The sequence below is a fragment of the Phocoena phocoena genome, chromosome 10 (assembly GCF_963924675.1).
Source record: "Phocoena phocoena chromosome 10, mPhoPho1.1, whole genome shotgun sequence".
NCBI lineage: Eukaryota > Metazoa > Chordata > Mammalia > Artiodactyla > Phocoenidae > Phocoena > Phocoena phocoena.
In genome coordinates, this window is record NC_089228.1 from 76,820,073 (window position 1) to 76,847,162 (window position 27,090).

Consider the following 27,090-nt stretch of genomic DNA (forward strand, 5'->3'; position numbering starts at 1 on the left):
CTGAGAGTAATTTAAAAGCATGACATTAAAACAGTTTTGAAAAAAAATTTTTTTTCTATTTAGGAAGGCACATTTGGTATTTCAAGATTTGAAGGGCAAATAACTTGAGATTTCCAATTTTAGTTTTTTATAGTGCAACCATATGCAAAACTCAGTCTTTGTGTGTAATAGGATAAAATTTTGGCAAATGCCTAAAGTTATTTTAACATATTAAGGAAAAATAAAGACAATAGTAAATCACCAGTAAACTCAACAAACTATGCTAATGGCTTAAAGGCCTACGAAGTTCAAATTTTAAAACTCTAAATATTATGGTAATCTATGCTAACCGGTCATTATAATCTTAGAACCTAGAAAACAGGATAATTCTAGTTTTACATTTACAAAAATACTATAAATCATAAATATCAAACATTTCAGTAAATGGAATGGAATTTTAACCCAGTTCCTATGTAAATTCATGGCAGTACAACATATGCAATATTTAAGCAAAAAGAATGACATATTTCCTTCACCTTGTAATATGGTATATTTAAATAGAAATGAGAGGCTCTGTTTGAAGAGTGACATAAATGGTCAATAAGTGTTTTATCATAAATATTTTTCATTAGTAATGTTTCTACATAAATATATAACTTGATAATCATCATTGACCTCCTAATTACTAAAATCTGCAAAAAATTCAAGGATTCCCTTCTTTGTTATATATTAAATTAAATCTTAAAAACAATGATTTAGTGCTTCCCTGGTGGCACAGTGGTTAAGAATCTGCCTGCCAATGCAGGGGATACGGGTTCGAGCCCTGGTCCGGGAAGATTCCCACATGCCGCAGAGCAGCTAAGCCTGTGCGTCACAACTACTGAGCCCGTGTGCCACAACTACTGAAGCCTGTGCACCTAGAGCCCGTGCTCCACAACAAGAGAAACCACTGTAATGAGAAGCCTGCATACTGCAATGAAGAGTAGCCTCCACCTGCCACAACTAGAGAAAGACCGCACACAGCAACGAAGACCCAAAGCAGCCAAAAATAAATAAAATAAAAGAAAGAAAGAAAGGAAGGAAGGAAGGAAGGAAGGAAGACAGAAAATGCATGGTATTAAAAAAAATTAACAAAACAAGACAAAAAACAATGATTTAAGGGTAACTGCCCTAAAAATGATTCTTTTAAATCTTCTAAAAATGATTCATTTAATGATTCTTTTAATGAAAGCTGCTATTTCATATAAAGCTTTAGTTCGGATCAACAGATGCTTAAAGAATATCTAAGGTACATACATGGGTACAGTTTCAGAAGATATTTACCAGTGATTATGCATCAGAAAAGAAGATAAATGTTAATACATTACAAGTATGGCTTAATTAACAATTTAATGCACACGTAGTTTGTCATAACTGGACCTGTCAGGGAGGGCAAATTTCCCCCTCTACCCCAGTCTTGTGGCTGGACTAATAATAAAACTGACACAAGACTGATTAACAGGAGAAAAAAACTCAAATTTTAATTTGTGCCCATGGAGCACTCATAGAAATAGGACCTAAGAAGTGGCCAAAGCAGGCAGCCACTGTACTTTTTGGACAAAGAAACGATAAATTTGTAAGAAATTGACAAGACAAAGAAACTTAGGTTTTGGCTGTTTAACTGGTGAAAAATCTAAACAGAATTTGGGCTTGGGGTAATGAATTAAAGAAGTAACAAGGTTTGTTTTCACAGGCTTTTCAGCCTCAAATTCTCTGTCTGTGGCAATAGGGTATCCCTTCTATCTCCAGATGCAGGGAGGGCACCTTTCACATGAGAGATTTATTTCGTGCTTTCAGGAGGACAGAGGAGGGTCAGAGTTTCCTTCATCAGCTGCTTCTCAAGCAGCTTCAGTTCAAAATAATCAAGATGCCACTGTGGCATAGTTTGGGGAAGCCACCCTAAACCCCAGCACACCTATGATGGAAATTAAAGTAGATGTGAGATATAACTTGTATTGGAGGAATTTCAAAGGTAGGGAGAACAATTACATAATTTATAATTTAAGATTTTCTTTAAGCTTGCGGTTAAAGACAAATTTTCATGTTTTCAACTGTGTTAAGATTTTCTCTATGAGTTTAACATGAGCATAGGGTTCTCTGCAGTGAAATGAATAATATGGGAATTTCTAATTTAATTGTGACCATTCCAACACATTTCCATTTACTTTTGAAAACTGATTTGTATTCATAAAACATCATATATCTCTTCATGTGATTCCTGGAATTATTCTCAGACCCTAACTTCTTTTTTTATTTTTTTAACATCTTTATTGGAGTATAATTGCTTTACAGTTGTGTGTTAGTTGCTACTGTACAAAAAAGTGAATCAGCTATACGTATACATATATCCCCATATCCCCTCCCTCTTGCCTTTCCCTCCCACCCTCCCTATCCCACCCCTCTAGGTGGTCACAAAGCACCGAGCTGATCTCCCTGTGCTATGTGGCTGCTTCCCACTAGCTATCTAGTTTACATTTGGTAGTGTATATATGTCCATGCCATTCTCTCATTTTGTCCCAGCTTACCCTTCCCCCTCCCTGTGTCCTCAAGTCCATTACTATGTCTGCGTCAGACCCTAACTTCTTAATGACTCCTGCCTTTCTTGTGCATAGCTGCTATTCTTATTGCTCCTTTATGCTGACATAGTTGAATAAAAATTATCATGGTGATAGGACCGGTTCTCTGTGCCTTAAGTAAATATTGAAAAAGGCCACACAGTATAAAAGGAAGGACATGCTAAAAACTTACAAGTGGTACAAAGACAGATGTGAGGACACATGGAATTCTATGAAGTAACTAGCTAGAATGGTCTAATATTTTTGAACAGTAATAAAAGTATTTGTGGTAACAAAGGATTTGCCAAGATAGCAAAATGTTGTATGAAAGCCATATATTTAGTCAAAATATTTTTTAGCATTATAAAGTTAGAAATACGTAAAAAATGGAGAAAGAAAAGTTTATGATATAACTATTCCCATTCAATATTCTTGTCTTAGAAGAAATCCTTCATTTAATGAAGGTGAAAAAAACTACTGATCGTTTTAATTAAATAAAATTAATGCTGATTCAACTGCTATTTATGTTGTATATGCATATTCAAATAACTTTTTATTACTCTGCCCTATTTTTACCATTCATTTCAGGTATAGAAAGCCTAACATTTCAACATACGAATTTTCATTCAAACACATTGATATTTTTAGCAATATCCATGGAGTCTACATGATGAGAAAAACTTGTGGTGATATTATATTGAGGTGAGTTTTTCCTTTTAAAACTTTGCTTTCTTTTTTTGGCTCTTTTGTTTTTTCAGTATCTAAATTATTTTTGAATAGAGACCAAAGCAGACCTGCTTCATGCTAAATTTCAAACTATACTGAACTGAGTAATTGTGTGTATGTGTATATAATTAATATATTAATATAATATTATATTAATACTATGTATACTTTTTTCTTTTTATCAGATAGAAAATATGTCTGAGTTTTGAGAGAATCTGGTAGACAGTATTAATTTTGTTTCTAGAACTTTAACTTGTCTAATAATTAGCTACTTATGAAGACTTGGAAAGACAATACACTTAGCGGCAGAGAGCATAGATGGAGACAGAGCTGCTGTGTTTGTACCCTGGCTCTACCACATACTATCTGATATGACCTTCAGCCAATTAGTAAAATTCTGTCTCATTGTTCTGACCTATAATAGAAGTTCATATACAATGGATTATTATAAGGATTAGGTAAATTAATACCTGTAAAGTGTTATTAGTGGAACATTCTAAGTGCTGAATACTTATGCGTTGTTATTAAATCTCCATTGTCAGTTTTCCTGGCTCCCTGACCATACAACCTGGCTTGCAGAAGTATCTCATATAGGTGGTGGATTTTTAAAAAATTAAATTTCAGTGCCTTTTGGCTGTCTATATATTTTCTCTTGCACCAATCCCCATCATTCCCTATTGTCTTATAAGTCTATTTGCACATACCAGTGTAAACGTATCAGTATTCGCAACCTGTCCCCCAAGGCATTTAAGTTCAGAACCTTTTGATAAAGAGGTATATGTATCTGTTCTTGGGGACTTCCCTGGAAGTCCAGCGGTTAAGACTCTGCACTTCCAATGCAGGGGGCGCGGGTTCGATCCCTGGTCAGGGAACTAAGTTCCCACATGCCGTGTGGCCAAAAAAAAAAAAAAAAAAAAAAAAGGTATATGTATCTGTTCTTAACTGTCTTCACTGGTTTATAAGAGATTCTTTATACCTTACTGTCATCAAATCCCTGGATCTGTTCTGCCTAGTGGAGCTGAATTATGTTTTCTATCAATCTGGTCTAATGAAACTTGAACCCAGAATACTCCAAAGACCGATATTTTTGAACTGTGACCTCAAGAATCTCCATGAATATTATTTCTGTTTTCTCTCAAAATGTACATCAAATTGTAGGATAGGAGTATCAACAGTATGGTCTAGTAATATAGTGACTGGCATCCTCTCGACTTCCTGAACATGGATATGAAAAGCACGTCACTGCCGCGGGGAAGGCACTTCTTGACCATTGCACTCTACACTGGTGATGTAGTAGTGTCTTACTCTAGATAGTGTCATTCTAGTGCACCTTGTGTATGGAAACGTCTTGCTTCTAAATTCAGATTAAAGTTCTCATAGTGGCAAACCCTTTCCTTTGAGAAGGAGATGCCTGCTTTTCAAAGGAAAAGTATTAATTGGTCTACAGTAAAAGTAAGCTTTAAAAAGTTTGTATTTGAATATTATCTACTGAATCAGAAAATGAAGATAATGAACAAATTGTAACCTATGAAATTATGTGAAAAACAAATTTGGGTTAGAAAGCAGCTAATATTAACATTAAGCACACAATACATGTATATCATGAAAATACTAAAATAATAATGGTTTAAAAACAGAGTCCAGAATAATATCCAGCCATTAAAAGTGACACTGCAGCTGTTTCTGCTTCCTGATATTACAGGATCATGCTATTTGGATCAACCTTTTAGCCAAAAACAAGAAAAATGCTAGATAAAAAATAAACACAAAATATACTAACAAACCTTGTCCTAAAAATCACTAAAGTGCTGCAAATATAGTGGGGAACTTTAAGAATAAATTCTTGGGCTAAGACTGAATGTAGAGTGCTAAGTGGAATTTCACAGCAACCCTATTTTCATTGAGAGGTTGTTTTTTTTTTTTTTAAATAATACTACTGCACACTTGGGCTTCAGATTAATAGCCTTCATTTATGAAGGAGGGCAGAAATTTAGTTTTATGGTTTGTGCGAGGTGAGAAGTCTTATTGAGACACCTTCCCCACCTCAAGCTGGGATCTCAAAGGCCACATATTCAGAGCAATGACACACTTTAGAGATGGTATCTGTGCTGAATAGAATAGAGAAGAAAAATGAAAAGGAAAAAAATCATAAAAGTTGTTTTTATAGATGGGTCTTTGTGTACATTTACACCCTGGATACCATAGTCTGGATGGAGCAAGGAACCTCAAGTTGGGAACTACATTTGCGATGTTTCCACTCATAAGTGCCCACAGGTACCAGACAGATGCAAACACAAGCCTCTTTGGAAGAGGGTACAGCATCATAGGAATCTGAAAACACACAATTTTTTTTCAAGGATAATGACTACCACACACTCACAGATAACTAGGCACACAAGGAAATAAGGTGATTGATTTAAGACCTGTACAAAGAACAGACAGCAGCAGAGCCACAGAGACCCCAGATAATATAATGAATATAAAAATCTTAGAAGACTACATTTACTGTTTTTAAAAATACATAACTTTGAAAGTATCTTCAAATAACACAAAATAGATATAGACATAGGCTCAAAAACAAACTCAGTCAAACTTTCAGACATAAAAATATTCAATAATAAAAATTAAAAATTTGATAGGTATTTTAGTAATAGCCTAGGTGCAGTGTCTTAGTTCCTTCAGGCTGCTATAACAAAAATACCATAAACCAGGTGACTTAAAAGCAACAAACATTCATTTCTCACAGTTCTAGAGGCTAGGAAGTCTAAGACCAAGGTATTGGCAGATTCAGTTGCTGGTGAAGGGTCACTTATTGGTTCGTAGATGGCCTCTTTTCACTGTGTATGTCACATGGTAGAGGGGACAAGCTAGCTCTCTGGGGTCTCTTTTATAAAGGCACTGATCCCAATCATGAGGGTGTCACCCTCAAGCATACAGCAAAAGAGAAAATTAGTAAACTATTCTATCAAACAGAAGAGATTATTCAGAGTTCAGCACAGAGAGACAAAGGGAAAATGCCAAAGGGAGGATAAGAGACATGCGAAGTTGTAACATGTTTCATTGGAGTTCAACAGGGAGGGAAAAAAATAAGATAGAAATAACATTTGAATAGATAAAAGTGATAATTTTTTAGAATTTATGAAAGACAATACTTCATGAAACCAAGGGACTTAATGAATTTTCAGTGAGATAAATACAAAGAAAGCCACATCTAGATATATCATAGTGAAAGTGCAGGAAACCAAAGGCAAAGAAAAATCTTAAAAATAGTCAGAGGAAAAAGACAGTGGAATAATATGATAGAGAATCATTATTTTCAATGTAATTAAAGAATTACATACCCAGCAAAAATAACTTTCAAGTATGAGAGGAAAAAAGACATGTTCAGATAAAGAAACAAAAAATTGAGTTTTTCACCTGTAGAACATCTCTAAAGGTACTAAGTAATTTCCTTTAGACAGAAAAAAGTAACTCCAGATGAAAGGTGTGAGATGTAAGAAGAAATGATAATCAAAAAAGTAGCAAGAATGTGGGTAAATGTAAAAGACCATGTACTATATAAAAAAGAAATAATAATGTCTACTGAGGTTAAATAATAACATTAGAATTAAAGTGGTAGACAGGATTAACAGGTAAGTCAGGAGGGGATCTAAATGGAGTTCAAATGATCTAACTACTTTATTACATAAGGAAGAAAAATGAAGGTTTTGATGCATTTTAGATTTTGATAAGTATCAATATTATAATTTCTAAAGCAATCACAAAATTAGAAGCCAACATTTAACTTTCAAACTTGCAAAGGGAAAAAATTGGGATAATAAAAGGTATTAATTCAATCCAAAAGATGGCCAAAAAGGAATATATATATATATATATATATATATATATATAGAGAGAGAGAGAGAGAGAGAGAGAGAGAGAGAGAGAGAGAGAGAGAGGCAGATAGATTGGAATATATATGGGAAGTGTGAGACAAATAGGAAGCACAAAATAGAATGGTAAATTTAAACTCTCGAATATATGAAATTATATTAAAGGAACTAAAGGGATTAAGTTCTTCAGCTAAAAGACAAAAATCATTAAGACAGGAAAAATCTCCATATCCAACTATATGCAACTTACAAGACACATATAGAAAATCTAAGAAAACAGAAAGGTTGATACTTAAAGAATGGAAATATATATATTTTAAAAATATAAACAAAAGATTCTGATGGAGCTAAACAGACTTTACAGCAAAAATTGTTTTTAGAGATAGAAAATCAGTTTACATTGATAAAATATTTAGTTCACCTAGAAGAGATAATAATATATATTTTTATGTACATTATAACATAGGTTGTGAAACTATGCAGAACAGCTAAGAGCTGATAACCTTAAAAGTCAGGATAGGGCTTCCCTGGTGGCGCAGGGGTTGAGCGTCCGCCTGCCGATGCGGGGGACACGGGTTCATGCCCCGGTCTGGGAAGATCCCACGTGCCGCGGAGCGGCTGGGCCTGTGAGCCATGGACGCTGAGCCTGTGTGTCCGGAGCCTGTGCTCTGCAACGGGGGAGGCCACAACGGTGAGAGGCCCGCGTACCGCAAAAAAAAAAAAAAAGTCAGGATAATGATTATTGCGAGGGAGAGGGTATGATTAGAAAGAGGCTATAGGAATGCTGGTGATGTTCTATGTTTTAATCTGAGTAGTATTCACACATGTTAACATATAACTATTAGTGAAAATAGTATATATTCAAGTTTTACACTTTTTTTGCACATATGGAAATTGTTGAGTTATTGAATTAAGCAGGCTGCATAATAGTATATATATACAGTCATCTCGTTTTGTTTCATATATTGACATATTTATCTCTCTATAGATATAGTCAAAGAATAAACATGAAATTTTTATCAAAAATTATCTCTGGATGATGGTTTTAGATTTTGTTTATCTTTCAATGTTTTCCTAAAAATGCATTGTTTTTGTAATAATGGAAACAAATGAGTTAGACAAAAACAAAAACCTACTACCCAGGAATAGAAAACAGGGATTCTAGCAAGAAGAGAGTTAGTAGAAGGATGTGTGTCAACCTCAAAACTGGAAAATGAATAGCTTTGTGGAAAGTGAGACATAGATAGTCAATGAGAAGGAAATACTTGGAAAGCGGCAATGCTGAAAAGGACTTCGGGGGGAGTGTGGACAGCAAATTAGGTAGAAGCTTGCAGTAAAATGTGCCAAGAACAAGCACCAATGCTATTTTCAGCTGCAAAAGCACAGGCACCATGGCACAAAACAAGGACAGGCAGCCTCTTTTTATATATATTTGGAAAATTTGACTGTAAGGCAACAATTTTATATTAAACTACTTTTAGCTTAAACTAGGTACAAGGAGTAAAATAGCCACCATGACCTAAAAATGATTATGGTGATATGGAATTTTCCAATGAGATAACTTCTCATTCTTGCTTTGCAGAAGGCATAGCCTCTATTAATGCCAGCCCTAAGTTTTACCAAGGGTGATGGTAAAAACATTTCTGTTTAAAACTTTTTCTGTAGGATCTTTCTCAAAAACGGCCTATCGTAATAGCCGTGAAAAGTACAAAAACAAGTCTGCATAGGAAGCTTGAATGCCCTCAAGACTTCAGCTTACTGGAGAAAGCAAAGTCTTGACACAAGAATGGCTTCTAAAAAGAGATACACTGCCCGTTGTCCAAGGGACATTGTTAACCTAAGATGTCCAAAATGGCAGGCAGAACGTGACTGCAGATGTCCAGATGTCAACTGGTAATCAAATTCAGGTAGGCGAGGCAGACTGCTCCTTAGGTCCATGGGTGACCAGGAGCTGGGCTGGTAGAGAGTAGGATTCAGTGCCCTTAGAGAAGGTCGGTTGGCTAGTGTTAAGCAGAGAATTAAGGCAGGCGGATGGACTTGAGGGCAGAATGTCAGATCCAACAAGATACCGGGATGCTGTATATCTTGCAAGAGATTGAAAGGCTTGGTAGGACATATAGAAATCCTTCAAATGGTATAAATAAAAAACCTTAATTGAAAGACTACTTACAGAGATATGAGCAGAGCCAATGGGAAAAGAAACAACAACAAGGGATGTTGAGGTACCCAGAGACTATCAAGAGCAGGAAGCTGTTACCACTTTTAAGTCTAACAGAATAAAGGGAGGAAATAGTATGATCAGGGTCCAGTAAGAGCTATAGATACAGAGGAGTGGCTGCCTGTCAGAGACTGGAGTTATTGCCAGAGAAATAATGCCAATGCAGGGAGGGAGGGAGCAGGGAAGAAAGACCTTGACCTCTTTCTCCTTCTGTCCTACTATCTCCTGGTGATGCCTCTTGGTGGCCAAATCCAACCCAAAGCCAGAGGAAAAGGGAGCCTGGGTGATGCGTCCATAGGAATCAGCCTTTCAGAGCAAAGATCAGGGAAGAGAAAGGTTAGAGAAGAAAATCTGTTGGTGATGATGGAGAGTGCAAACAGAGAGTTACAGGCACAAGTGCTTTTCAAGGAAGCCAAGGTGAAGGCCAGTTATGCATAGTGGGCTAATATGGCAGAATGGTCAGTCCGAAAATAATTTTAAAATACTTCCTAATTGTGCTAGGCCCACTACTAGTTGCTAAGGATACAAAAACAGTAAGTTGATCCTTTCTAATGAAAGCTCTGCAGCCTAACATGGAAGTAAATATAGGCATGTAAACAAGGATAAGCAAAAAGGAAAATCAGTCGTTCTTGGGTTTAGAAGTCATTAAAAATTTCCATAGAGCAAGAGGCATTTAAGCTTTGAAAATCAGAACAAAGCAGAGATAGAAGGGAATCTCCAGGAAAAGGAATATCATGAAACAGCCTTGTATATCTGGCCACATAGCAGTTTGGTTTTGGTCTGAGCAAAGAATGTGAAGGAAATTGGAATTAGAGGCTGCATAGAGATGAAGCCCACAGGCCTCCCTTGACAGACATGTCTCCCTTGGCCAGACTGCTATAGACACACAGCAGTGCTGACCTGAGTGAGTAGATGGTGTGTTGATAACCTTGTTTGGGTAGGGTGGGGAATACAGGAACTCACATAACCTGCTACTGCTTTAAGGTTCTCATCTTTCAGGATAAGGTTAAGAAGAATGAGCAGAAAGGGCAAAGGGATAAACAGACTGGAATAAATAATAAACCAAAAAGAAAGATCACAGGGGGAAGAGAAAGGAGGAACCACAAACACTTGGAAATCACAGAAAGATGGGCCCTCTCTGAGGATTAAACTCATTAGTAAATAATCAAAGGAGAAAGAATGTCTCCTAGTCCCAACAGAAACACTCTTTACTTACTTTGTTTACTACATAGCGATATTGAGTCATCTTAGAGAATCATCTTAGAGAGAAAGCTTATCAATGGTGGCGGCCAACACAGAATGAATGGTAAGGTCTAGCAATGTGAGCATCTGTATTGGGTACACAGAACTTCCCAAGGGAGAATGACACTGAATCTGGGAGGCACGGGTGGGCATTTTGGCATCATTCTTTGTGGGAAACAAGGAAATCCATCAGACATCACTGTGGGTTTTTTTGTTTGCTTGTTTGTTTTAAATTTATTTATTTTATTTATTTTTGGCTGCATCAGGTCTTCATTGCCGTGTGCGGGTGTTCTCTAGTTGCGGTAAGCGCAGGCTCTAGGTGTGCGGGCTCAGTAGTTGAAGCACACGGGCTCTGTAGTTGTGGCGCACAGGCTTAGTTGCTTCCGCAGCATGTGGGATCTTCCCGGACCAGGGCTCGAACCCATGTCCCCTGCACTGGCAGGCGGATTCTTCACTACGGTGCCACCAGGGAAGTCCTAAAAAGTTAGACTTGACGGAACTCGGCGGTCTCTGTGAGACGGGAGGGCGCACTCATCACTGGCACTACCAGCGCTTCCCACCCCGCCCTGCTGGTCTGCCTGCCTGCGTCAGGGATCACATGCTGCCTCACTGTGTTTTAATTTATGCTCATCACATAGCCCTCTGAGTCTTTTTTATATATCTTGAGAAAGGGAAGCCTAGCTAGTGTAAACCACTTTTTGAAAAGGTTACCAGAACAGAGATTCTGGCTAACATATTACCCTTGTCAACCTAGTTAACGGGATTCTTTCACTGAGAATCTAGTTTTGTCACTGTGTTTTTATAGTACAATTTTTTGACCTGTAAGACAGCCATTCTAACCCTAGAATACAGTAAAATTACAATTACTTCTACCCTTTGGAGCCTCTTGGCAGTCTTACTTAGTTCTCATGACAGAGATACAACCTCACTGCCTCCATCCTTTTGGATTTTCTGCATCTTAAAAATAGGTTAACTTGTCTGCAAGAGAGAAAGTTAAGGTCTTAAGTAGACATCCTGCCTCTAGGAATACTTCAACAAAAAGACTACAGGCTGTCTGTGGATATAACAGTTGATCAAAGCACAGCCACCCAGACTGTAAGATACACTTAGTTCACCTCAAGTTTAGTTTCTACCTTCCATTTTATTATGAAAGAGGCACTACAGGATGGTAGAGGACGGGCAGTTTTCAAACATTTTTTTTTTTTAATTCACAGGAATTTTTCCTAAAACTAAATATCTATGGAGACTTGTCATGTAAAAATATCAGAACAAAGTTTCTGTTCGGAAGCAGGAAGGAGTAGCCAGGACTTCTGGGGGCTTAATTCTTTCTGAGGCCCATTGTACCCCCAGCACATCCCGAGGACTCCCCAGGGCCGAGTTTGAGAACTGCTAACAGAGTCAAGGAACCTGGGAGGGAAAATCAAGTAATACAGGTTCTGACCTTGGCTCCTCTCCAGGCTTGAGAATAGTTCTCATGAACTATTTTCAAGAACTAAATATTTCCTCATTTAATGGAAACAGCTGCCCTACGTTCCTCTGGGTGAACAGGAAGCCATCTGCATGATCAAATGGCCAACGGGATACTTTTAAGGTACATGATGCACCAAACAAAAGATACAACATTTAGACTATACTCTCATGTTTGGAAATTCACAATCTCCTCATTACATAAACACTTTCAATGGCTTTGTTTAAAAGCCATGGTTCTAAAATTTTTCAAAGAACACGTACAATTTCCAACACAGATTTTTATCCATTTCTAATAAAAATCTCCTTCATGTCTGCTGTGAGCTAGTGAAATTACAAGTCATTCATTCAAGAAATAATTATTGAGCACTTCTTATTCGCAAAACATTGTACCAACACAGTAAACTTTATTATAAAGTTGCCCTGACCCTTGACTTTGACAGAGGAAAGGAAGAGGAAGGTGACTGAATTATAGAGTGAATCTAGCAACTTGCAGTTAATTATTATGAGTCCTTATTATATGCATCACAGTTTCACCCCAAAATCTGCAAGTTAGGTGCCTTCCACTGGCTTCTCTTTGTGTGTGTGTGTGTGTGTGTGTGTGTGTGTGTGTGTGTGTGTGTGATTTTGATTGGTTTTCATTCAATGAAATGAGCCATCTAATCTGTTTCTCCCCAAATCCACCACTTTTTATTTTTTTTGCTAAAATGTAGTTTAACCTACTTATATCCAGTCCTTTCTGATAAAATTATCTCCTTTTCCTTCATTATTTCGTTTATATCATTGACTATTATGGTTATACTCTATGTTTTTTATTATCTCAAACACTATTAGTAAATTTTCTTAACTAATACTTTGTTGATTTATATTATTAAGTATGATATTTACTTTAGGATGTTCCACTTAACATTGAAACAATCACTAGAAGTATCACTGGCCAGGACATATTCTTATTCCATTTGGGCCAAGTCAGTGTGAGAAGCAGTAGGAAAAGTAGCAGCATCTTCTTTATATTAAATGTAACTTCTCTAAGGGTACAGAGTGATATCTATAAGCCAAGGCTTGAATAATAGAGTTTGGCCTTGGTCTGGATGAAGGCATTGCTCTCTCATTACAAAGAAAATCAATCACGATGACACACAGATATTTGATGCATTCACAAACCACCGTGTTCCAGGAAGCCAGGTGAAAATCAGTGTACAAGGATTCTTCAATTCTTGGAAGCCCAAGGCTGGCCTCTAGGACCCTCAAACCAATGCAGGATTAATCTCATTTTTCTCTGCTAATTTTCAATGACTGGGTATGAAAATACTGGCTTGGAAATGAATTGAATCTTGGAAATAAGTCTCTAGTTTGTAAATGAGCTTTATCTGGCTGAGACTTTGCTTTTCTTCAGAAAAGCAATGGCATAGCCTTAATGCATTTTCACCCTTCAAGTTTCAGGAGTTTGAATTGCAATTTTTACCTTGATGCAGCACTGCAGAAAATCCTGATCTGGTTGGCAACTGCAGCTCTTCTGCATCAGGAATATTTTTTTCTTGAACATTCTCATATGACAATCAAGTCAACTTCAATTAATGAGGATAGCTAGGGTTGCTTGTGACAGATGCATATGTGAGGAAGGCTTAGATGTCCACACTGGAGAAGTGGTAGAAGCTGACATAGGAACAGTTCTACCATATACCGGATAAATTGATGTCTCTCTCCTTTCCCTGTCTGCTTAAATATTCAAGCCTAATTCACTATCTGATTTAAGAAGTAAAAAAGCAAGGGCATAACATATTAGAAAGCGTAAGGCTTAATTACAAATCTTTCCATTTTAAAAGTCTAAACTAGCACATCACCTACCCTTGAGATAAACACAATCACCAAAATGGGCCCATATGCTTTTCACCCTGAGTAAAATTTTGTTATATAAATACTCTTCCTCATTCCTAAATTCCAGCTACCATGGGAGGAAGCTCATTAGCAGTAAAAAGCGCAACAGATGGAGGTGGATTCAAAAGAAAATAAGAATCTTAAGGAGTCAGGATATAATTATTAGTAATGTTGGACAGTGCTTCACAATGAAAACTACATACTATTCAATGCTACCTCAAATGCTTGGCATAAAATTCAGCTTCTTACTTGTTATGCCAAGATCTGGTCCCTTCCCACCTCCTTCAAAAGGTCTACAAAAACCAGTTAGTGAGACAACATCTTAACTTGTTAAAAACTTCTGTTCCGGGAGGTCCATTTCACAGCTACAAAAAGAACAGAGATCAATATAAAGAAATGAAAACGGAAGAATAACATATAAAAAATAAGGACATTAAGATATCTAAGCTAAAGACAACCAAAAGTTAAGCCTTCTCTTGCAAAAGTCAACATTTGTAAAATGCATGCTATGGAAACTTTGGACTAGACACTTGAAAAGATGACAAGTAGACCCAGTTCCAGCTCCCAACGAGCCAAAAACCTAGATAACATATAGCCTAAATGTCACACGAATGATTCACTGATTAAGGAGTAGAGGTGGAAAAGATGTTAAGGACCAATCAGTCCGACTTCCTCATCTTATGAAAGAGAAAACATGGGAGGCCCAAGGAGAAGTCACCTGAATGGACAGGGACTTGACTGGACTCCAGGCCTTCTGACTCCAAGCCTCTAAACAGAGAGATATTTTCACATCATTGACCAACATTTTCCCAAAGAAGATGATTATTTATCACCAAGAGCAGGGTGGCTGCAACTGACATAGCTAAAAAATAGCTCCAATAAGAGAGCTTCTAGCGATAGGGTTATTTGGGGCAGGCTTTTGATAGGTTTAATGACCCCGAGTAAAACAGGTCCTGTGGCAAAACTAACTTATTGAGAAACATTTCAAAACCCTTAATATAATCATTAAAAAATTTTAGCCAACCATCAAACCTTAGAGGGCTCATTATATGCCAAACACTGTGCTGGTCGAAGTCGAGGAAAATAAAAGTGCTCAAGAAGTAATACCTTATGTCCCTGGCAATACCTTCCCCTTTGTAAATCCAGATTCTGTCTCCAGCAGAACCAAGAGGAGCAGCTACCCATGCTTCTGATGAGTTCTCCCAGTTGCCTCCCTAACAACAAATCCTTACCTATCACTGTGTCTCTGTACGACATTAGTCCAAAGAAGTTTCTAGACAGTGTGTTTTCTGAAAATTTTGATTGTGGCCCACATTAGGCAATATATCTTATATCATGTCTATTATACACATGTATATTAAACTGAAACAAAAGTACGATGCAATAACACTTTACTATGTGTAACACCTTTTGATATTTCCTGTCCTTTTCTACTCTCTTTTATTCCCCATAAGTGAAATATAAACATGGATCATGATACGCTAAATTAAATGACTCTCTAATAGACTATAACCCATTCGAGAAACGCTAACAGACCATTCATTCATTAATTCCACATATATTTGTTGAGTGCCAACCCGAGGCCAGTACTGTTTGAAGTATTTGGAAAACAGCGGTGAATGGAAAAATAAAAATTTACATCCTTTGGGGGCTTACATTCTATGGCGGGGAAAACGAGCCAAAAAGTAAAGTATACTGTATGTTAGATAGTGATGAGCTCTAAGGAGAAAACCGAATCAGAGAGGGAGAAAGGGAGTACTGGTGAAGCACTTGTGGTTTCTGATAGAGTGGCCAGGAAAGTCCCCACTGAGAAGGTGCCATTTGTATAAAGACCTGCAGGAGGTAAGGAAACATCTGAGGAAGAGCCTTCCAGGTGTACAGGAGAGACAGACAGGTTGAACCTGAGGTCAGAAGGTTAGCAGATACCAGATTTGTTGGGCCTTGGAGATCATGGAATATCTATGTCTGTTAAATTGGGTCCTTTGAACATCTAATGTCTTTAATTTAACATTTGTCTTCCATCCCCAAATGATCAAATCATAGCCATTGTCATCAGTAATAATCTCATCTCAAAACCTTTATAGCAAGCATCTCTGGAATCCACCTCTATCTTTGCATCTCACTCACATTACGACTATGTGGTGATTGCACTTCCCAAAGGTGACCACAACAGTAGCTCCCATTCTACATGCTCTTCTACAATGTGACTCTGCCACCCTTTCAGTTCTCTGCCACTGTCTTAAGAGGTGGAGTCCCACTGCCCTCCTCTGGGATCTGGGCTCGCCTTAGTGACTGGTACTCAGATGGTAGAATAGGGCTGATGTGATGCTATGGGACTTCTATGTCTAAGCCAGCCCTGAACTTTTGTCCTTCTCTTGTGCATAACGTTTTCTTGGAGCCCTGAACCACCGTATAAGAAGTCTGACTACCCCAGGAACACCATGCTGGAGAGGCCAAATTTAGATGCTATGCTCAACAGCTCCAGCTGAGATTCTCCTTCAGAAGTCCCAGACTTGGTACCAGCCATGTGAGCGAAGAAGCCATGTTGAAAACTGTTGTTCTAGATCCAACTATGCCAGACCTCAGATATTCAAGCCATCCTCAGCGGAGGCTCTAGAAATTCTAGAGGTGGGAGGAACTCACCTCACTGTGCCATTTCCAAAATACTGACCCACAGAATCCACAAGCATAATCTAATGGTTGTTGTTTTACACTACCCAGTTTTGTGGTGTTTATTATACAGAAACAGATAACCAGAACAGACTCCAACCTAAGACAATTCTCTGACCCCACAAATAATATAATATTTTGACCTTATCAGTGTTTTACCACGCTGATGAGGCAAAATAAATCCTCGTTACCTTTACTGTTTGGCTTAGTTTATGTGGAAGAGACAGTTGATGCTCATAAAATAATCCACTTGCTCTCCTACATTTTCTATCCTCCCTCACAGTTAGTTTATGGCCATATGTCTAGTTCTGGCCAAGAGCATGTGATGAGAAGTAACTGAATCAGTTTGGGTACAAGGTAGTTAATAAGTAGTGTGATTTCTCTAATTATTCCCTCATTTGTGTACATGCCGGGGAGCACAAACTCTGAGAAGGCAACATGTTGTAAGACAGAGGCATCCTAAATCCCTGAATCTCTGGTGGCAAAGAGTTTCCAAAGAGAGCTTCCCGACCCACACCAAACTGTGATATGAGCAAGAAGTTAATCTTTGTTCTCTTAAACTAAATGGATTTAAGGCATTATTTGTTACTGCAACATAGTCTAGCTGATCCTAACTATTACAACGTTCATGATCTGTCATTACGGTCACTCTTTTGCATACACTATAAACCCTCTTTTTTTTTTTTTCTGGGAATTTCTTTCCGATTAAATTCATCTCAATGCCTACTCAACTCCTCCCCCAAGCAGCTATATATGGCTGGAGGGGGGACCGACTCAGCAAACACGCTAACTGATTTCTTTTTTTTAATTCATGCATGTAAACATCAAGGAGATCCTTGTGCTTCCTAGTTATTCACCTAAATTTTCTTCTTTATTCTCCAATTTTCTGAAGTGACTCTTTAAGAATCCCTTCACTTTCCTCAAATTAATGTCTCCTTCCCCAAATTTATTCTCAGCTGATGACTTGCTTTCTATTTTACTGACAAAGTTGAAGCCATAGAAGAGAATTTCCACGTGGTTCCACCCCTACATGTACCAATCTATCTGGATCTGTCCATATTTTCTGCCTTCCCTTTTCTTAACTGTAGATGAGAGCCATCTAGGCTCTTATATAAAGCCAATGATTCTAGCTGTGCTCTGAATCCCGTCCTATCTCTCTCTCCTGCTCAATGACATTGCTTCTGCAATCTCTTCTCTCTGCTTTACTATGAACCTTTCTCTACTGCACGTCATCCCCAACTGCATAAATCATTATTTCCCTTTAGTGCAAAAATTCCTTAGAAGAATTAGCTTTACTCACTGTCCTCACTTCCTATGCTCCAAGCTCTACTGAACCTCTTTAAATTACCTCAGCTCTCCTCTAAAGCAGCTCTTGCCAAAGTCATTCATGACCTTCAAATTCCTAAATCAGGGCTTCCCTGGTGGCGCAGTCGTTGAGAGTCCGCCTGCCAATGCAGGGGCCGCGGGTTCATGCCCCGGTCCGGGAAGATCCCACATGCCGTGGAGCGGCTGGGCTCGTGAGCCATGGCCGCTGAGCCTGCGCGTCCGGAGCCTGTGCTCCGCAATGGGAGAGACCACAACAGGGAGAGGCCCGCGTACCGCAAAAAAAAAAAAAAAAAAAAAAAAAAATTCCTAAATCAAACGACCAATTCTCAGTTCTCACCGGACACAATTTCTTAGCAGCTATTGGAACAATTGATCTCTTGCTCCTTCATGAAACACCTTCTTGACTTGGCTGCTGGGACACTATTCTCCCTTGGTTCTGCTATCCCACTTGATAGCCTAATCCTTCTTAGTGTCATTTTCTGAATCACTTTCATCTGCCCAATCATAAGCGCTGGAATACTCCTGGGCTCAGATTTTAGACGACTTCTATTTTCCATCAATATTTATCTTTCCAGTTGATCTTATCAGATTCCATGGCTTTCATTATTAGGTATGTCATGATGAATCCAAAATTTATATTTTCAGCTCCAACTTAATAGATTTTACTTCTGAACCTGATCTGCATACTGTCTTATATCGCCAATTCCACATTTTCCCACTTGGATACTTAATAGGCACCTGAGCACATGGGAAACGAAACTCTTGTATTTCCCCCACAACTTATTCCTCCCACGATCTCCCTGTGACAGTAAACGGCAACTGCTTTCGATTAGTTATTCAGTCCTCAAAGCTCGGGGTCATCCGTGACTCCTCTTTCTCTTACATACCATATCCACTCCTTCAGCAAATCCTGTGAATTCTATTTTCCAGTATTGTATCCTGAGTCTAATCCCTTTTTACCTCTGTCACTGCTCCCATGCTATTTCAAGCCACCATTATAACCCATGAAGATTTTGCAATAACCTCTCACCTATGTATGAGTTATAACCTATAAACCATTCTTGCTCCATTGAGACTCATTTCCATAAAATGTAAGTCAGATCACACTCTCATCTCAAAATGCTTCAGATAGCTTACCATCTTAAGTATTAAGTTCTCTGTGCCCTATGTGACCTGGCTGTATGCTACATTGCATAATACTCAGACAGGTGCCCACTCTGCTCCAGCCACACTCCCTTTCTTGCTCTTTCTTAACTTCACCAAGTAAGGTCCATCTCAAGGCTTTTGCATGGATAGTTCTCTTTGTCAAAGACACTCTTTTCTCAGTTAGTGCATGGTTCCTTCTTCAGTTTATTTGGCTCTCTGTTTCAAATTCACTTGTTTAGAAAGGCTTTTCTCTGACCACCTATGCTCTTTATCTCTTATCCTGTTTTACAATTATACTTTATATCACTTATCAATAACATAACACAGTTTATATTTATTTGTTTATTGTCTGACACTTTCCCTTAGCAGGCTTAGAATGTAAGATCCACATGGGCAACAACTTGATCAGTTCTGTTCAATACTTTTTACTCCAGAACATGGTAGGTGCTCAATAAATATTTGAATAAACTAATAAGTAAATGAATATGGAGCTCAGTTTTTGGATGATGAATGAGAAGGTCTCCTATCTGGAAACCCTGGGTTCACCTGAAAAAAACGAGTCATCTGAACATGTCCAGTGACATCAAGCTGACTAAAGTAAGACTCCTGGCATATAAAACAAACTCAGGATGGACAGCAAAAATAATAGTGAACCAAGGCTCCTAATGTCCCTGGCAACTACCCACAGAAGATCAGCAAGATACAGCAGGAGCCAGCTTGGCATCAGTGTGTGATATTAGCCCATATTTCTCCTTCCAGAAAGAGGAAACACATCCACATAAAGCAAATGAGGTGAAAAAAAGGCCGACAATGAGTTATAAATTAAATTAGTGGCATTCTCATTGGTTTATGCTTGTATAGAGAAAGGTCATTAAGCTGGAGCTAAAAGGGGTCATTTTAAGCATTTTTAAAGAAATTATTATGAGTCTGGATTTCTCTCTCTGAAATCTTTTCTAGAGAGAATACACATGCTTATAATTATCTTATTTTCTAAGCCTAAATATTGAACGTACAATTCAACAAACACACATTTACCTATAGGGACACAAGCCAAAATATAAAAATTGGTACAGGCTTTAAAAATGAAGGATATGGAAGTACAGAATACATGCCTCTGAAATGACATTGCGGGTATTAACTGGATGAATGGTCAGAAAAAAGAACAAGCAGATGCAGTATTAAAGAAAGATAGTTGGTCAAAAATAGAATGGTTGAAGAGTAGAACACCTAAGCAACATACCCAGCTTCAGGGATAAGTTCTAATGAGGATGAATGGCTTGAATCTTGGAGCATAATGAAGTGAATATTCACTACCTTAAAGAAATCTTTGTAGGAAGATAGGAATAGAAATAGAGGTTTATAAAAAGAGTTGGGCTTCTTTTCCTTATACCCAACTAACACTGGATTATGCAGTTTTGACACAATGTAAACTAATTCATCAAAGGACTACTTTTAAACAATGCTGTGTGTACCACCAGAAGGGATGTATCTGCCAAACTCAGCTCTCAATCTCTCTCAATCTCTCTCTCTCTCTCTCTCTCTCTCACACACACACACACACACACACACACACACACACACAGAGTCAATAAAGGAGAATGGAGGTTAGAAGTTTGAAGATAATACAAACCTTCAAGGTTTTTACAAAAGAATGATCAAATTCTAACTTCAGTTGAAGAATGAAACGAATAATGTAGGAACTTCAAAATTTAAGACTGAAGAGCCCAAATCCTTCATTTAATAGATGAAAAACTGGGGTTTCCCTGGTGGTACAGTGGTTAAGAATCTGCCTGCCAATGCAGCGGACATGGGTTCGATCCCTGGCCGGGGAAGATCCCACATGCCACAGAGCAACTAAGCCCGTGCACCACAACTAATGAGCCTGAGCCCGAGAGCCATAACTACTGAGTCTGCGTACCACAACTACTGATGCCCGCGTGCCTAGAGCCTGTGCTCTGCAACAAGAGAAGCCATGACAATGAGAAGCCCGCACACCGCAACGAAGAGTAGCCCCCGCTCACCACAACTAGAGAAAGCCCGTGCACAAGCGACGAAGACCCAACACAGCCAAAAATAAAAACAAATAAACAAATAAATTTTAAAAAATAGATGAAGAACTGGGACAAAGGGACTATACCTAACTTGCCCAACAAAACATACAAAGTTAGTGGAAAAGCTGGGATGGAAACCCAGATGTCCTAGCTCTGTGGCATATCCCTTTTATTTCACTAGTTCTCCATCATGGTATCTTTACCATTATGATCATTTTACAAACAAAACACAACACAACAAAACCAACTCCCCCTTGATGGAGCGAATACCTTAAATAAGTATATATTTATAGGTCTACTGTTGTTATGTTTTCAGAACATAGCAGGAAAGTTCTTCTAAGATTATTGTAAGAACTTGAAGTGCAGCAATACTGAAAAGTAACCATTTACCAGGCTTCTGGAGTCTGCACCGACCCTGTCCAGGGCTGATTTGTGATTATAAAGATGACTGAGAGAGGAGAAAATGTGAAAAGTGTGTGTTTTAGGGTTTGGACATTTACCTCACTGTGGCTTTCAGTGTTCTTATTATTTCTTTAAGGAATCAAAATACCACTGATTTAGTATCTGAGCCTAGAATACAATTCAGCATCACTGGAGACAATTTTTCTCCTTATTTGTATGAAATATAATTCTATACATTATAGAATTTTCCTGCTAAATCTTTCCACTACCTAATTAGATTGCCACCAGTTTTAGAAAAAGCCCTCTTGGCTATAAGGTGCCTAATTTGTCCATCTCGAATGATCCATGTTTCATTTGTGAATCATGCTGCATGATTCATATGAATCTTATATTATGAAGTTAAAGGACTGAGCCCACAAAACATAACAAGTATAAGTGGTTCAAATCTAGACCTATCCTTGTCACTGGTGAAAAAAAATTTCATATATTTCTTTAGCAAATAGAAAAACATTTTGTTAACAAGATGAACATTCATTTAAACATGATATGCAGAATGCAAGAAAGACTTTCAATTTCTTGAAGCCAAGGGCTGTTTCTTATACATCACTGAATCCACTGCACGTAACACACCAGCTTAACGACTAAAACTCGATGATACTGAGTGTCTACCCTGTCGTATTACCTTTAGGTATATTCTATTACGTTCAGAAAACAATTCTTTGACTTATTTTTTATCCTCATCATTATTATCCAATCATTATCCTCATTTTATTTTTTTAAGTGATAATAAGCATAGCTGCTTTATTATTATTATCATTGTTATTATTATTTAGTTTTAAGTAGAAATATTGCTGTACCATAGAGGTCAAATTGGAACTGGCTTTTCATTTATCCTCATTTTATACAAGAGGAAACTGAGACTTACCGAGATGAGCTAACAGGGCCACAGTGAAGATGGGTTTCCAGATAAATCCACTTTGCAACGTTGTTCTCGAAAATGTTTGTTTAGGTCAAAATGAAAAGGGCCCAGATCACCTGGAAGACTTTAACTGCATGCCTACATCTTTTTTTACTCAATAATAAAGCTATAATTTAGGGCTGATATTAACCTGGGAAGGGAAAAGCAATTATTTTACAGCTGAAGACTCTCTTGTGCGTGTCAGTTCACCATCTAGAGGCCATTTTCACAGTTTATCCTTTGCTGCATGTATGGAATTGTACCACATCTGACAGAACTCTTCAGTGGCACCACAAATAATCACCGTCATCATCTCTATTCTGATAAGTTCCATCAATCTTGTTGATGAACCATCACTCACTTTTCTTCCCAGACTTGATCTTCTCTTTTGCAAGAAACACACACATGTGCATGCGTGCACGTACACACACACATACACACATACATACACACTCACATACCATTTTCTAGACCGTTTAAGTATGTCTGGGAAAAATGTACAAGAAAGGATAATCTTGACTGAAGATACTCATGAATTGTTTTCAACAGACACCAAAAAGTTAGAGGCCACATCTTTAAGTGGTTGCAGAAAAATTTTAAATAGAGGTGAGGAAATGGAGTATATTCTCTGCAAAAACTTTGAAATGAATTAATAAACAAAGTCTAATGAAGGTCTTTGAAATTAGAAAGTATCGGTGGCTCTCAGAATTTTCATCCCGCGATATCCACTCTTCATCACCATCAGTTTGAGGATGCAACACTAATATGAACCACAAAAATCTGTGTGAAACAGGTATTGGACCTCCTTAACTTCGTACCCCATGATCTTTAACCTATAATTTTTGAAGAAGCTGAGTAGAAGCTTACAATAGTTTGTACTTTAAAAACACTGGACAGCATTAAAGTCCCTGGCATAAATGAGGTGCCTTGGTCAGCCTAAAATTTACTGAAAAAGGCCTAATCAGGTAAAACAGACAGCACCCCAGGTAAAATTTCACAACATCACAGACATACCAATGCAAAAATTAAAACAGATTTCCACCTGAGAATTCAAGAAATGTACTACCTTGCCCTAAACCGGCAAGAAGCCGATTACCACAAGGATGGATAGTTACCCATGGCAAAGAACGGGATTCCCAGCAGGGTGGAGTTGTACTTTCCGTCGGTGATGAAGAAGATCCCAGCTGCGGTGACGACAGAGATGCACACGGTGAGCACCCCCAGGAGGCCCAGGAAGGGCTTGCCGCGCAAGCAGTCCTTCATGGAGCTGGAGAGGGTGGCTGTGGTCAGGATCAGCACAAGGCTCACGAGGACCTGGCTTCTGGCCAGGATGCTGGTCTTATGAAAGTCTCTCCAGAGGCTGAAGGATGCTAAGGAGTATAGCTGGAGGTCCCGGTGCTCCTCCTGGAGCTTCCTCATAAGCTTACAGAACTCATTCTCCCACTTCTCCCCTATGAGGTCTTGGGTGGCAGAGCCATAGGTCTGGAGGTAGTAGGTGATTTGAATGGCTCTGGCTGACTTGACCCGCTGGTCCTTGCTGTTTGGCACTTCCACTACCCCGCCCAGTTGGTGTCCAATAAAACTGTTCCTCCCATCCTTGAAAACAGAAAAAGGGGAGGCTGAAGTTACCAGAGGGATGTGCATTCCAGAGAACAGAGTCTTACTCTAAGTGAAGGGGCACAAAAGGCAGAGGTAGACTCCAGCGACTGTGGAACTGATGTGGGTGGAGTGGCATGTTAGGATTTTATACTCAACTCTTTGGAGCTCCATGGGATACCATGCAAAATGATCGGAATTAAAAAGGATGCAACGAGCGTTGTGAAGTTATACAAGACTTGCTACATGCATAGGAAAATGTACATTCATATTATTTCGATCTCATCCATACCCTCATTCTCACCATTTCCTTCTGTAACAATCTATTATAACTCCTTTATGCAGGATCAAGTTTAATCATTCAGTTTCAGCCAAAAGTGAAGCATGGCATGAGTTAACAACTTTTCAAAAGTTAAAATAATTATGTTTAATAAATACATGCTGAACTTTCTAGGGTTAACACACACACATACTAACACACACACACACACCTACATTAACACACACACACCTACACTAACACACACAACACACACAAACATTACAAACATCCATTGTTCTTTGTACTCTGGGGGTACAGCTGTGTATTGCAGAACAAGTAGAAGAAAATACTGGGTTTTTTTTTACAAATAATTTAATAGTATTGACATGTTTTCTAAATATAATGTGAGCACCTGTTCACTCACTACAACGTTCCCTTTAAATACCTGCTCCAGTTGTAGGTTGACCAGAAAGCACAGTGGACAAACCCCACAAATGAGACTAAGATTTCAGGTGGGGTTGTCAAAAGTCATCTCAATTTCAGGATTTCACGTGAAGTAGAGTAGACAAGATCATAAGAGTAGGGTTTATAAGAGGGGCAATCACTCTTCTTTAAGGAAGACGAAAGGTGGACACTGAGCTGCTTAAACAGATTCAGAGCAGTAATTCTCAACCGTGTGCCTTAACACTCAGAAAGAAATCCCTGACAGCCATCGCCGAATTTGCCGCATCTGTCATGTACTCCAATGGCAATTTTTGTCAGATGGAATATCGAACCCAGTGGCAGGTTGCAGGATGGAGTCTGGTTCTGAAAAGGTGCATCAGGTCCCAGAAGAGACACAGGCACAGAGGTAAATGTATGCCATGAACAGCTTATGTGTTCGCTACATCAGGCAAGACATGACATGTATCTCGTGAGGATTTAAAAGTGTAGAGTCAGAACAGGAAACAGAAAGGTAGTACAGAAGGGCAACAAACCCAACTGTGTGGTAACCACGGTTGTTTTCACAGAACCGTGAGGCGCTGTGTACTCAAGAGACACGTGTAACAAGTACTGTGGACTTAGTACCAGACACCTATACCTGGGGTACTTTTTGTATTTGCATCAAAGCTGCCCTAGTACTTAAGAATGTGTTGAAACTCAAAAAGCTTGAGAAATTTACAGACCGTACAAATATTGTTAGTAGGGACCATGAAGAATTGCAAGAAAGAAATTTTATAGTCACTCTATATACCCATTTTCCCCCTACATGTTAAATAAAAAGTCTTTCTATTTAATTCAACCTGACTAACTCTAAATGAACGATATATTTCTCAATAAGAATTTGAGGGTTTTTTCCCCGTTGCTTGGGGTTTCTCCCACTCCCCATGGCATCTTTGTAATGTTCCTATCTTTTTTCCTTATAAAAAATCAAACTGAAATTCTGACTGTAGGTTCCCAAGGCTCTGTCTTGATTAAATTCTCTGGGGTCCCCCAGTGAGCTGCAGGTGGAAAGGTGGGGCAGCTTTGAGTAAGGAGGTGGAAATTCTGCCCTATCACTGAGAGACTGTGATGTATGATTTTCACTCTTTCAGTACAGGTCAAATTGCTCCTCAGTTGGGCTTGTTTATTTTTGTTTAAGCTTGGTGTAAGTTTTAGCTCCACCCTTGTTCCCACTTCTTTGAAATCGTATCTGTGATGTTGACATATTTTGGATTAAGATTACACTAGACAAAAGAGACTGAAAAAAAGGATATTGGTTTTTTTCTCTACCATCCTCTAATCTCTACATATACCTCTCTTCATCTGGCTTCCTACTGTTCCCAGACACTTATACCATCTCTTACTTTTCCCATACTTAGGGAAGTAGTCTCTAAAAAATAACCTGTGATTAGTTAAATACACCTCAGGGTGAATTCACTGAGTCAAATATTATGGAGTGTTTATTATATACCAGGCTTTCTTCTAGGCACAGGGAAATTACCAGCGAGCAAGATAGGGAAGCTGCCAGCTCTCAATAAGCACACATTCTAATAGAGGAGACAGGAAAGCAGCAATTAAGTGATTAACGAAGATTATTTCAGATAGAAATAGTAGGAGAAGATAAAATAGGACTAAGTGCTGGGCAGGAGGTGTCTAGGTTAGATGGTGTGTTCAAAGTGTCCTCTAGAGCTAAGCCCTCTGTGAGGACGTAAACTTGGCCATAGAAGAATAGAGGAAAGCACCAGGCAGAGGGGGAGTAGTGCAAAGGCCTTGAGGTGAAAATTAACGTGGTGGGCTCAAGGAGCAGGAAGAAAGGCCAAAACAGCTGCAGCCGAGTTCAGGAAAAAAGGCGGAGGAGACAAGGCCTGAGGGCTTGGCCAGCAATAGGCCACGCAGGGCCTGGCAGGCCTGGCAAGGAGTTCTTATTTTACTCCTAGTGCAAACAGAAGCCAGTGAAAGGTTTTAGGTGCAGGAATGATGCGCTCTCATTCAGAACTGTCCAAACAGGCTCTGGCTTCAATGTGAATAGGTTGAGGGAGAGCAGAAGTGGACCCAAGGATATGAATTAGAGACTTAAATTCATTTTATGTTAATGATGCCGGTTCAATTCATAGAATGATAGAGCTGACAAATGTCTTTAATATTATGTAAACATTTATACTCAGATACTTATATCACTCATTTTATAGATGAGAAAAACTGAAACCTACAAGGGGAAATGAACCAGCCAAGGGTTTCTTA

General features: G+C 38.5%; 1 protein-coding gene across 1 annotated transcript in view; it reads right to left on the reverse strand.

Annotated features, from left to right (window-relative positions):
- Positions 1-27,090, reverse strand: part of PTCHD4 (patched domain containing 4) — a 174,256-nt gene that overhangs the window by 99,521 nt on the left and 47,645 nt on the right. Inside the window, exon 2 of the mRNA XM_065886048.1 lies at positions 23,645-24,125. Within this exon, the coding sequence (XP_065742120.1) occupies positions 23,645-24,125 (481 nt within the window). The remainder of the gene's footprint in view (positions 1-23,644; positions 24,126-27,090) is intronic.